The sequence below is a fragment of the Zootoca vivipara genome, chromosome 1 (assembly GCF_963506605.1).
Source record: "Zootoca vivipara chromosome 1, rZooViv1.1, whole genome shotgun sequence".
Taxonomy (NCBI): Eukaryota; Metazoa; Chordata; class Lepidosauria; order Squamata; family Lacertidae; genus Zootoca; species Zootoca vivipara.
In genome coordinates, this window is record NC_083276.1 from 116,425,710 (window position 1) to 116,439,155 (window position 13,446).

Below are 13,446 nucleotides of genomic sequence, written 5' to 3' on the forward strand. Positions count from 1 at the left end.
GTGCAGGGGGCAGCCTGGCCAGCCAATACGGCCCTTGGTGGGCGAAGAGGAGCACCGGGGGCACACGGTTTGCGCCCCCTCAAGAATTGTGCACCCAAGGGCCATGGCCCACCCTAACACTGCCCACGCTATGCCCCCGAGCACGTGCAATCTTAACTATGTTTACTGAGAAGACACTCTGGTTACAATAGGAACTTACCCCCATGTGCGTATAAGGATGGGCAACCTGTGGCCCTTGAGATGCTGCATTGCAACTCTCATCATCTTTGACCATTGGTCTTACTGGCTAGGCATGACTGGAGTCCAGCAACAACTGGAGGGCCACAGCTTCTCCGCTGTATAGGATTGTAGCCTTATTCTTTTAATACCAATGAGGTTCATATGAGTAACTCTTCTTTTCTTGTTATTTCAGTTCAAAGCAGAACAGGATAAATTGCAGGGCACAGAAAAAATTCTGGCTTCTCGGTTGTATATTAACACAGACACACCTTCCACAAGAGCATCATATAGCTTATCAGAAATTAAATCTGCCATCCTGTGGCCCCTGGGAAGGTGTCCCAGAGGCCTCAGGATACAGCAGGACTCCTCCATTGGAAAGAAAGCTCGAACAAGAGAGAAGGAGATCCTGCCTCCTCACTGTTGCAGAAGCTTACCAAATCCTGGCCATATAGACAATGTTGGTAGAGTCAAAAAGGGGGGAGATTGGGGCACGTCTGGGGAGGAAAGGGGAAGGGCTTGGACCCCAAGCCTTCCTGATCACCTGACACCTACCCCACCTCTGAGCTAGAGAGGTTTAGAGCAGGCATCTCCAAACTGCGGCCCTCCAGATGTTTTGGCCTACAACTCCCATGATCATTTATTTTAAAAAATAAAATCATGAAAAAGGATGGAGGAGAGAAAGAGCACTTCTCTGCATTGCTGGCAAAACCCCAGAAGGACTTCATATAAGTCTATTCAGTCATCTTCACGGGGACTGCCTCCTACATTAGGACTGCAGCCTTAGTCTAAGAAACAACACCCACAAAACAACAAAATCACATTAAAAAGGGTTTGCTAATTGAAGATTCCCATGGAGAATTTCACATGGAAAAATGGAAGTTAAAATGTTTTGTTTGTTTTATAGGTTCGCAAAGTTTCCCCATCATTTCTCACCATTCAGACTAAAACAACTACAATTGCTACTTACTCTCTTTAGCTAAAACTCTATGTAAAGCCATGATGTAAAAACCATGGCATTTCTTACTCTGACAGTTTAAACAGATCCGATAGCCCCATACTATTAAAAATGGACCAGAAGCTGTGCTGTCCATTAGTTCTTTAGATCCAGAAGAAGGAGCTGTGGGTCGCCGACCCCCTTTGACCCCTGCTCTCCTGTGCCAAAGAACTCTTGCGCATAATGATTTCACCCTTTATGAGCTATGAGAGAGAAGAGGTGCAGCAACAGAGATTGGCTGCATTTATTCGCAACACTAAGCCATGGTTTAGGGCTATGTGGCTGAGCCAAAATAAGCTCAACTGGAAAAGAAGAAGAAGAAGAAGAAGAAGAAGAAGAAGAAGAAGAAGAAGAAGAAGAAGAAGAAGAAGAAGAAGAAGAAGAAGAAGAAGAAGAAGAAGAAGAAGAAGAAGAAGAAAGTGCTTTTTTAGAATCCCAGCTTAGCATTCTGTTCAAAGCAGACATCATGGTTTAAAATGAACTCTGGCCATTTTCAACACAAGCCAATTTCAACTCATGAGTCATGAAGCGTGCATGTTTAATTAGGCAGAGCGTTTTTTTATTATCTCTGGTTCTAATGTAATGTGAAAGCCAAATTCCTCATACTTTGGAGCCAAACAACCAAGAAGAGAAGCCCATGAGAAACTGTTGCTTTGCTCAACCTCATCCATGCAGTGGTAAACCGTGGTTTACCATGTTGTGTGAACGATTACCGTATATTCCGGCGTATAAGACGACTCCCAACTTTTCCAGTTAAAATATAGTTTGGGATATACTCGCCGTATAAGAAATACGACCCGGCGTATAAGACGACCCCTGACTTTTGAGAAGATTTTCCTGGGTTAAAAAGTAGTCTTATACACAGGAATATACAGGTACGGTATTAGCCTCCCTCACATTATTGTATGAGTTACTATAAGATATGAAGCAGAACATTCCACAAAGCAGTATTATGTTATTATTTAATATAGATATTTGTATTGTATCATTATTTAATATTGGTAGAAGCTAGGGATGTATTATGTCAGCTATGAAATCCCATCCTAATTACCAAAGGTCTCATGACAGAAGCTTGTAGCAGCAAATTATTACATTATTACATTCTTTAAAATCTGAGGAAGCAATTGTGCAAACCAATAATAATAAGACGAACCCTAAAACCAACTGAAAATTCTGGAGATTTTGAAAGTGGCTGTGGAAGGAGAAAGCAATAATGAAACATTATCCCCTCCACAAATTATCAAATCTGTTCTGGTAGTGAGGCTTTTAAAAACTCAAGCTGCTTCCTGAACATGGTGACTTTCCCTTACATACATTATCTGAACCCCACTGTGAAGTCATAGAATTTGGTAAAATAAGTAACACTTTACGTTGCAGAATATTCATAACTTTTTTTTTTAGGTGGGTGTGTGGGAGGGAGGGATAGTCAGTTTTGAAGGAGGCCTATATTCAAAATAGGAATTTTATAAATTAGAACGTATTATTATTATTCTTTTAATTCAAGAGTTAGAGCAAACTAAAGGAGAAACAGAAAAGGAAGATAAATGAGAGGAAAAATGGAAGTGCCATCATAGCAGGCAACTGGGTATTGAAAAATATAAGATGTAATGTAAGATGAAGCAAACATGGGGGAAAGGAAAAACCTGATCATGCTGGTATTAAAAGTCATAGCATGTTGATAATTTAAGCTCCCAGTAGCTCCTTTACATTCTCCACTATTATCTATCTCAGCTGCTGAAACCTGCTGTTTTAAAGGCAGTAAGAGTTGGAACTTCTATAGTGTGAGCACCTGGGTTATTTATCATTAAGGCTAACTCTGCTACGCTACATTTTCTTATGCCCGATTTAAAGGGAGATAACACAAGTATGGTTAATTTGCTTCTCTTCTTTATATATAGTGTCATGACCCACCACTGCTTTGTCCCAGGAGAGAGAGAGTGAGAAAGAGAGAGAGAAGGAAAGGGAAATAGAGAGATAGATTTAATAATAACAATAATAATAATAATAATAAACGATAAAAACCCTTAAAAAAAAGAAATCTGCAAGAAACTCTCCCTCAAAATTCCATCAATAACCTCTTGTAGCGTGTTTAGGGTTGCAGGGTCTGGAACTAAGAATGTTTTAATCTCTTTCAGCAAAACAATGCCTCATAATGATGTACAGGACTATTGCTGTACTGAAGAATCATACATAATTCAGCACCTTTCACTTGGCACCACTGTGATATCCTCATTAGTAGTGGCTCACGGTGGCTGTCAGATGGTGTCCATGCGAACGCAGGCATTATATTGTCTTTGAGATCTGCAGCTGCTTCCATGACACTGCCAGTATATAAAAACATGACGCCAGTTTGTTTTATTTAGTGCTAAACCTTCCAGTTTGTAAAAACAAGGCTGACACAGAGCCTGACATGAGGCAGTGAAAATAATTAGCTCTCATTTTCTCAGCCTCCTATTTCCTTCTCCCCGCTGTGTTCCCTTTCCACTAAACCACCACATGTCAGTCGAAATGGGAGGCAATTAGTGGGCTCATTTCAGTCCCCACAACTGTGCTGAAAAGAAAGTATTTATGATGGCACAATGAACAGCTGAAAGATTAAATAACATTTGCCTTTTGAAAAGAAAATGACTTCTAGCTAAATGGGCAATTTTTGATTATTCTCAAACAAGCTTAGAGTAGTTGGGTTTTTTTATTTTTTTGGGGGGGGGAATACAAGAAAGGAAAATGAGTCATTTTTAGGTGAAAGAATCAAATAAAACTTGACACAGTAATGCAAATAACTGATGTTTTATTGCAAAATATGTAAATGTGTTATAGCCTTAACAATGGCCCCAGCCTTGGGTCAAGGGAGTCTGCTGCCAAGTGGAAACCAGGGAAGAGAGGGGTTGCTAACACAGCAGGGTGTTGTTGTTTTTTCATTGGTTTTTTTTTGGGGGGGATAGAAGTCTTTGGTTTTTTTTTAAAAAAAACCCTGGTTTTAGGGAAGAGGTGTTCATTAAAAACGGTAAACAAAACATCAGTGTACGTAACTTATGGGTTTTCATTACTACAAAGGCTCCAGCAAGATTCAGGAAACCACCCCAAATTGGTTGCAATTCTGGCCAAGGAGCACAGAATCAAACCCTCAAATGTAATTAAAATAGGCAGCATTTTATTGCAGGGTGGGTTTATTATTATTATTATTAAGAAATAAATAAATTATGTTTTGCTTGCTGTTCTCTTTGTTTCAAGTATTGTGAGGTAGAAGTTATGCATAATAATGAATTGCTTAGGTACTAGAAATAGATGTTTGTCTCCAGCACTTTGCAAACAGCAGGTTTTAGTGGCTTTTAGACGGATGGAATTCTAAGACGGGAAATTATATTTCGAAAGGAGCTACTGTGGCTTCAAGCTTGTCCACTGCCGAAGGGATTGCAAGAGCAGTATTTTGAAAGTCTCTTGGGCTTAAGCTCAAATTTGCTGCACACCAACCTAGAAGAGCTTCAAGTGTGTATAGCGCCAACAGAATAGCTGTGGAGCCAGTATTGTAGAACCATAGAATTCTAGAGTTGGAAGGGACGATAAGGGTCATCTAGTCCAGGCTTCCTCAAATGCGGCCTTCCAGATGTTTTTGGCCTACAACTTCCATCATCCCTAGCTAGCAGGACCAGTGGTCAGGGATGATGGGAACTGTAGTCTCAAAACATCTGGAGGGCCGAGTTTGAGGAAGTCTGATCTAGTCCAACCCCCACCCCAAATGCAGGAATCTTTGAAAGGTTGGTAGGAAGCTGTTGCTGGGTACAAATGTTCAGATACATTGGACTCTATGTTTCGAGTCAGGCTGCCTGTCATAAGCAGTATCATAAACCCAAGAATGCCAATAAAATACCCATCATTTTTATTAAAGAATACCAGTAGGTTTTTGTGTGTGAATTTGATATGTAGTTTTAAATCTTTAGATGTGCTTTTTCGAGAATCCAAGCTTTTGTCACCATTCAATTAAACAACTTTATAGACATCTCTGTTTTTATATCAAGAGGTGTGTCAAATAGTGTGGTCTGGTGAGCCCTCAATTACCTGCTTTATAAAGGCTAAATTTAATTGAAATCTTAGTATTATCTTCAGCCCCCCTAGAATCATATAGCTGGAAGAATGACAGAGTCCACCCCTTTGCCAACAACAGGAACATACACTGGTACCTTGGTTCTCGAAAGGCTTAGTTGTCAAACAAATCGGCTCCCGAACGAAGCAAACCCGGAAGTAAGTGTTCTGGTTTGCGAACGTTTTTCGGAAGCCAAACGTCTGACGCGGCTTCCGCTTGAGTGCAGGAAGCTCCTGCAGCCAATCAGAAGCCGCACCTTGGTTTTCGAATGGTTTTGGGAGTTGAACAGACTCCCAGAATGGATTAAGTTCGAGAACCGAGGTACCACTGCATATACTTAGAGTACCCACAACAAATGCCCCCTCACAACAGCTCCTCTTTTTTCCTTTTCAAACCTCCAAGGAAGTTGATTTCATAATCTTTCGAAAGGTAGATACAGTAATTCTCTTATTGAGCTGCTCTTACAGTTAGGATATATTATTCCCAATACTTAGCCTTGGGGTACAACCGAAGGGTCTTCTAAATGCAGAGCAGACACAGCTCTATTAAATATATTTAACGGAATACAAAAAGAAAGAAAGATTGAAACACAGAAGAACTTCTATATTTCCCTACATTACTAAATGGATGTTCTGTTTGTGGTGGGTTAAGTGTCAACCTTCCTGCCAACCTAGCAGTTCGAAAGCACATCAAAATGCAAGTAGATAAATAGGAACCGCTACAGCGGGAAGGTAAATGGCGTTTCCATGTGCTGCTCTGGTTTGCCAGAAGCGGCTTTGTCATGCTGGCCACATGACCTGGAAGCTATACGCCGGCTCCCTCGGCCAATAATGCGAGATGAGCGCGCAACCCCAGAGTCGGTCACGACTGGACCTAATGGTCAGGGGTCCCTTTACCTTTACCTTTAAGTGTCAACCTACCACTTATATCTGTCTCAGGCCACTTAATTATGACTATTGGTAATTTCATCTTCTCACTGGATGGTGTATAGTCCAATAGACGACGACATTTTGCTGCCTAAGGACAGTATTCATGTTGCTTGCAACTCGGCATACACAGTGACATTTGCAAGCCAGTCAAAACACTTTCTGCAAACATAATTCATGATAGAGATTATTTGCACTGAGGGAACAGATACATAAAGTTTTCAGCAGATCGGAGTGGTCCATGTTAAGAAAGAACACAGTCACCTCACATTGAACTCTGAGTATGACTCAGATGGCTCTGACCATGTCAATTTACTAGAAGAGTTTGAAGTTGGCTTAAGAGCCTAGTTAGGAAACTAACATGAAACCCTAGTACCCCAATTTTGGACAGAATGACTAACTACGGTTTAATTAAACCAGTATGTAGGACCTGAGGGAGGGGAGAGGGGTCTCATCGCTCATTCCTGGCTGCTAAACTCTGATTTAACAAGCAGGGAACTGAGCAACTGAATTGGGCGATATAGCCCACAGCTTCTCATTTTTGTTTTCCAATCACTTTGGATTTCAGCTTCAATCTAAACCTGGTGTTAGAAGAGAAGACCGTCTTACAGGAAACCAGCTCACCACAGAGAAGGTTGGGCTGGAACCTTTCTAACTTGATGCCCTAGCTTTCCAGAAACAGCAACTTATTGGGGTATGGGGAAGCACTTGATGATGTGACCCAGTCTTCCATTCTGAAGTATGACAGCGCTAGAAATGCTGAGCCCTGTGCTCATTCTTAATGCATTGTTTGGTTCAGTGTTTTATATCATTAAATATAAAGTGGGTTGTGGTAGGACTGGTAAGAAATCTAATAAGGGTTTGGCTGGGGCCTAGGCCACAGCTCTTGCTGAGTAATGGGGGTTTGGTTATTTAAATGCGTGTAATGGGATTGGTGGAGGGGCCCCCCATTTAAACTCAGCTCCTCCATTTTCTTATCACTCTTGCCTTGGCGTTTGAATCTCCCTCCCACCCGCCGCTTTCTTTTACAGGTTTTAGCCTGACATTGCTTTGCCTTTCAAGGGGTCGCCTGTATTCAGGGGCCCAGTAGGAATTTTCCCAATTGGCTGATTGGCTTTGTCTCTTGGTTTTCGCCTATTGCTTAGCAAATTGTCACAACTTGTTAGGTTGGCGGTTAGGCTTTTGGTTATTGAATTGGTTGGAAGAGGGGTGTGGCATCCAGATGCCTACCCCCCCACTCCTTTTGTTGCTCCACATAGAAGTATTGAATTAAAGGAATCCCGGGGCTTACGCTCTCGTCCTTACATCCCCACCATAGGCGGGGCTGGAGGAGCCAATTATAAGAGTATGAGCCTTGGGGAATATTCTTGGAAAAAGAGAGGAGAGAATGTCTGGCCTCAGCTACCTCCTCTCCCAGGAGTGTTCACTTGACTTCCCTTTACCCTTGGGGAAGTCGGAGCTGGTACTGTCCAGGTGGACAGTGGTGAGTCCTGTCCCAAGTGGACAGATGAAGAGAGTCCTGCCCCAAGAGGGCAGATGATGTGAGTCCTGTCCCAAGGGGACAGATGATTGAGTCCTGTCCCAAGTGGACAGATGAGTTGAGTCCTGTCCCAAGTGGACAGATGGAGATGGTCCTTCTTAAGGAAGGACGAATGGTTAACCAAAAGCCTAAGCCAACACTCGGATTAAAAATTGTATTTAAATAAAGTTGTGGCCAAAATTAATGCCAAAAACCAAACCTAAATTATTGTGTCTGTTGTGAGTTACTTAAGGGTGATTTCTGGTAAGCCTCGACACACAATTAACATTCCACAGGGCGGGCGCCACTACCAAGAAGGCCCTCTGCCTGGTTCCCTATAACCTCACTTCTTGCAGTGAGGGAACTGCCAGATAACCTGTCTATTGAGCATGCATCTTGATTTGCTGGCACAAAGCTTACACTGAGGTTGGACCGTATCTGGTCTCTGTTGAGAATTCATTCTGATCTGTTTGCAGATAAACGAACATGAGAAAATAAGAAGAGCCTGCCAGTTCAGGCCAAAGGCTCATCTACTTCACCATTCTGCCCAGCCAGATCCCTAGTGAGAGCCAATGTGGTGTAGTGGTTAAGAGTGGTAGACTCGTAATCTGGTGAACCGGGTTCAATTCCGCACTCCTCCACATGCAGCTGCTGGGTGACCTTGGGCTAGTCACACTTCTTTGAAGTCTCTCAGCCCCACTCACCTCACAGAGTGTTTGTTGTGGTGGAGGAAGGGAAAAGGAGATTGTTAGCCACTTTGAGACTCCTTTGGGTAGTGATAAAGCGGGATATCAAATCCAAACTCTTCTTCTTCATACTCTTCTAAGGCAGGGGTCAGCAAACTTTTTCAGCAGGGGGCAGATCCACTGTCCCTCAGACCTTGTGAGGGGCCAGACTATATTTTGAGGGGGGAAATGAACGAATTCCTATGCCCCACAAATAACCCACATAAAAGGACACATTCTACTCATGTGAAAACATGCTGATTCCCGGACTGTCCACGGCCAGATTTAAAAGGCGATTGGGCCGGAATCCCAAAAGCAGAACAGAAGTACGATAGCACTCTCTCACCAACTGGTATGCAGAGGCTGGAAAATAGCCTTATCCTCCATGTATTTGTCTAATCCTCTTTTAAAGCTATCCAAGCTGGTAGACATCACCACCTCTTGTGAGAACGAACCCCTTAGTTTCATTGTGTGCTTCCTTTTGTCTGTAGTGAACCTTCCAAACTTCAGTTTCATTCAATGTCCACAAGTTCTAATATTATACTTTCTCCATACCAACAGTAATATTGTACACCAATATCACACCCTCCTTATTCGTTGCTTCTCTAAATGGAATAGCTCCAAATATTATATGAGAATGAGCATTCATCCTGATCTTTTTACGTCTGCCTGTTAATCATACATTCATTCCACACTTTTTAATGCATTTCCTCACCCTCTCCTAACTGCAAAAGCCATTTTCTTATATAAGGTGGATTTGTTGTGCTAGGGAGAAAGAGCACTTTATTCTACTTCAACTGCACAAACTTACGTTTCCTGTTATGAGCTTAAATCCATCACCCCAAATACCATCTGTAGGCACCTTGGCTGAATATATGCAGGGACGTTTTCGTGTGAAGAAAACAAATAATAGCAGCTCTGAATTATTCATTTACCTTAGGGCCACTTCCAGGCTTTAAATGATAGCCAAAAACGAGTTCAAGGTTCACGACTTTCTCCTCACTTGTCTCATTTTCACTTGCAGAATCCTACCACAGAAAGAAAGGATGAGTCATTTTTGTTTCAGATCTCTGTTTGTTTAAATTCAGGGTATTTGACGGTTTGGGTTAAATAACTTAACATTTTTAATATCTTTGTAAACAGTTCTGACGCTACTTAAACCTTCAGTGTAAAAAAAAAGTGTAATTTTGCATTGTACAATTTTTGGAAATAGTTTCCTTCGGCTTGTAAACTACGGGCAAGTTTCTAGTCACCACTCAAGCCGAGATGATAGTGCAGAACAGGATGCGCAAAAGGAATTCCTCAAATAAGAGGTATTTCCTACAGGAGGAATTTAAGGTGCGTGTGACTATTTCAGCACGAAGCAGCTGTGTTATTTGTGCTGACAGTGCTAGTCTGTGTGGACTAGCAGTGATCAGTACTGTGAATAAGTGGATTGCGGGAAACTGGTTCAGAGTGCCTCTTCAGACTATAGCCATGTGGTCCTAAATGCCCAAATATAGCTAGCATTTTTACCTTACTGGTAAAAAAAAAAAAACCAGCACAGCAAACAAACAAAAAAATAGGCAAGGGAACCTATGATAGTATCCCCTTCTCTGCCAGTGAAAGATTTTAACTTTGTCTTAAGGGTTTAACTGCCTTTTAGTTCTACAAAGTTTTGCTGGGTTATCCTAAGATGTCTGACCTCTGAACCCTTTGGAAGCTACATACAAATATTGAGTGAGTTCTCCAATAACTACAGATGAAGACAATTTTTAAGACGGCAGTGCTAGAGGCATTTTTCCTACTGAAATTTCCTCTTCTACAGAACTATTAGAAGTACAATAAGCCTGCCTTCTTTTACGCCTCAGTACTGTGAGTATCAATAAATCTACCACTTTCTGAAACTAAGCAAAGATCTGGCTCCAGAATATTTATTGTCTCATTTCTAAGGCCTAGTTCTCAATAAAATGGTAAACCTTTATCTTGGACTGTACTTCATACTGAAACACAATCCATGCACACAGGAAACTAACCTGTCTAGGATTGTTCTTTATGGAATCTAGTTTATAAATCACATAACAACAACAACAACAACATTTATTATTTGTACCCCGCCCATCTAACTGGGTTGCCCCAGCCACTCTGGGTGGTTTCCAGCATATATGAAAGCATTATAAAACATTACACCTTAAAAACCATCCCTATAACAGTGGGACCTCGACTTACGAATTTAATCCGTTCTGAATGCACACTCGTAGGTCGAAAACTTCGTAAGTCGAGTTTCCCATAGGAAAAGCGGTTTCCCATAGGAATGCATTGGAAACTGAAAAATTCGTAAGTCGAGGAAACTGCATCTAAAAACTCGTAAGTCGAGGAAACCGCATCTAGCCGCGAACCGGTTTTCCGTTCAGATGTCGAGAAAATCGTACGCGCGCGGCCACTTTTTCCGCTCGTAAGTCGAAAACATCGGATGTCGAGGAGCTCGTAAGTCAAGGTCCCACTGTACAGGGAATGTTAGCTCTGCCTACAGAGCCTGAAGTAGTATAGGCCCAACATGGGCTTAGCACTTCAATGAGAACTATATCTGACCCAAATATATATAACGTGAGATTATGGAGGTCAATAGCACCAAGATTTCTTTCCCAGGTGTCAACTCATTATATTTTACTTTCTAAATACAATCATGGTTACCTTAATCAGAGGTGGAAAATGAAACATATTGAAGTGGTCCTGACTCAATTTCTCAATGGCAGTCTAAGAACAAAAAAGAGGGGAAAATAAGGATAAGCCAGACTCTACGTCACACCAAACTGCACAATATAAAGATTTATGGATTCATTTTTTTTCATTAAGAGACATTCAACCAGGTAGAGCAGCATCCCATGAAATTTTATTCTAGTTTGCTTTCATTCTTGTTTCTAGGGGCAGAGTTCCCTTCGCCCTGAATTGTAGGGCCTTTATTGTTTTAATGCATAAAATAAGTAATGAGTTTGTTAAATATGCTGATCATTTCCCACAACCAGAAAGTCCCAAAGCAATTTTACAAAATGATAAAATGCAGAAAGTACGATATGTAACAAAATACCCATTCAAACAACACAGTGAAATGCAGGTCTCCTACATTGTTCATCCCCACAAAAGGATTTTAAACAAGATATCCACCACTACCCCACACAAGAATGGACTCCTTTCTCAACAGTCCCACTTTCATCCACGTCTTTTTTAAGTACCTTCAAATGAATCATGTGGCCTTTAGAAACAATCCCCATGTCCTTCATGTCCTCTTCATCCAGAAGTAGTAGTCGTTTCCCGGTGATGTGATGCTCCTTAAATAAAGTAGCATAAATACTCATCTCACCTGAAGTGTCACCTTGAAAAAAGAGGAAACGGTTTAGAAAATGGATAAATAGAGACAAAAAAAGGTCAACCAAATACAGGAGACTTACCTTTCGTAACAAGCTGCTGCATCCAAAAGTACTGTGAAGAAATAACACAGATTTTATTATTTTGAGCCGTAGTCAATGAAATAGTTGCACAACTGGAATGAGGTCCATTTGCGCACAGACTTTCTCCCCCTCTCCTCCCCACTGAACCTGTGTTTACCTAGTAACATGAGCCTGGAACCACACCTTACTTGAGCATGGGGAGGGAATTCCAGGGGAAAGTGCCCAACTTAAGCCCCGCTTTGCCTGGTCGGCTCTCCACTACAATACAGTGGTACCTTGGTTCTCAAACGCCAAAAAGCCAGTTTTCAAACATTTTTCAGAAGCTGAATTTTTCGGAAGCTGTCGGCTATTGTTTCCAGGGCACCTGCACCAACCAGAAGCTGCGCCTTGATTTTCGAACATTTCGGAAGTCAAACGGACTTCTGGGACGGATTAAGTTTGGCGCTTTTGTCATTGCTATTTATTTTGCGTTTTTGAGGCTTTTTCGGTTAATTTGTTTTTGTGACGGTGCGGAACCCAGTTCAGCTACTGATTGATTGATTGATTGATTGTGTGAGTGCGGAATGACCGTTCCGCACATAAAGGGGAGGCGCATTTTGCGCAGTCGCGCGCAGCCCCCTGGGATCCCTGAGGCGGCCCTGGAAGTTTGGAAGCCGGCACTGTCTACCTGGGCTGGAAACTGGTGTTCTCTGCCCACTCAGTTAGCCGTCCAATCCAGCTCAGGGAGGGAGGGAGGGATAAAAGCCCCCCCCCCCAATCCAAACAATGACTATCATCAGTGCAGGTAAGGAAAAAAAATTTTTTTTATCATCTACAATATTTTCTTATTTATTTTATTGTATAGTACATTGATTATTGCTTTCATTTTATGGATCAATGGTCTCATTAGATTTAAAAATTCGTGTTAAATTGCTATTTTAGGGGTTGTTTTAAGTCTGGAACGGATTAATTCATTTTGCATTACTTTCTATGGGAAAGCGCACCTTGGTTTTGGAATGCTTTGGTTTTGGAACGGACTTCTAGAACGGATTAAGTTTGAGAACCAAGGTACCACTGTATTCTCCTCTTAAACTACAGGGGAGAAGCGGCCATTGATTGCTATTTCACACAACTGCAGGGTTATTGCTTAGCCCTGAGTGGTCTACTTAAAGAATTCTTAGACAAACAAAAAAAAGGGATGATTTAATTAATAAAAGGCTGCTTACCACATCTTCTTCAGTCCACGCACAGATATCAAAGGAAGGCAGCAACTGTGTAAGAAATATGAATTTAAAGGTGCACTCTTTCTTTTTTTGTGACTCTTGACATCCATTTTCATTTAGTAGTTGATTATTTATTTAGTATTCAGATCCCTTTTTTTCTCCAAGGAGAAAATTAATACGGACAGTCTGCCTTGCTTACATATGAGTGATACAAATATATTTTGATTTGAAGCTAAACTATTCTCCATTCAGTCAAGTCATTTCCATTTCACCTCAGTTTTTGCTCGTTTCTGCTGGCTTATGGTAGCAGGGAAGTGTTTTTATTTTATTTTAAGTCAGAATTTCAGCCCCT

General features: G+C 41.5%; 1 protein-coding gene across 5 annotated transcripts in view; it reads right to left on the bottom strand.

Moving 5' to 3' along the window:
• The window catches only part of MAP3K20 (mitogen-activated protein kinase kinase kinase 20), a 342,609-nt gene that overhangs the window by 244,760 nt on the left and 84,403 nt on the right, over nucleotides 1–13,446 (bottom strand). For all 5 annotated transcript variants that reach the window (XR_009558438.1, XR_009558437.1, XM_035135169.2 and 2 more), the window contains exons 12-16: nucleotides 13,098–13,142; nucleotides 11,893–11,923; nucleotides 11,677–11,816; nucleotides 11,138–11,200; nucleotides 9,400–9,492 (exon numbers count right to left, since the gene is read on the bottom strand). Coding sequence is in view for 3 of the 5 variants with exons in the window: in XM_035135169.2 (XP_034991060.2) it covers nucleotides 9,400–9,492; nucleotides 11,138–11,200; nucleotides 11,677–11,816; nucleotides 11,893–11,923; nucleotides 13,098–13,142 (372 nt within the window). In the remaining 2 variants the exon portion in view is untranslated. The remainder of the gene's footprint in view (nucleotides 1–9,399; nucleotides 9,493–11,137; nucleotides 11,201–11,676; nucleotides 11,817–11,892; nucleotides 11,924–13,097; nucleotides 13,143–13,446) is intronic.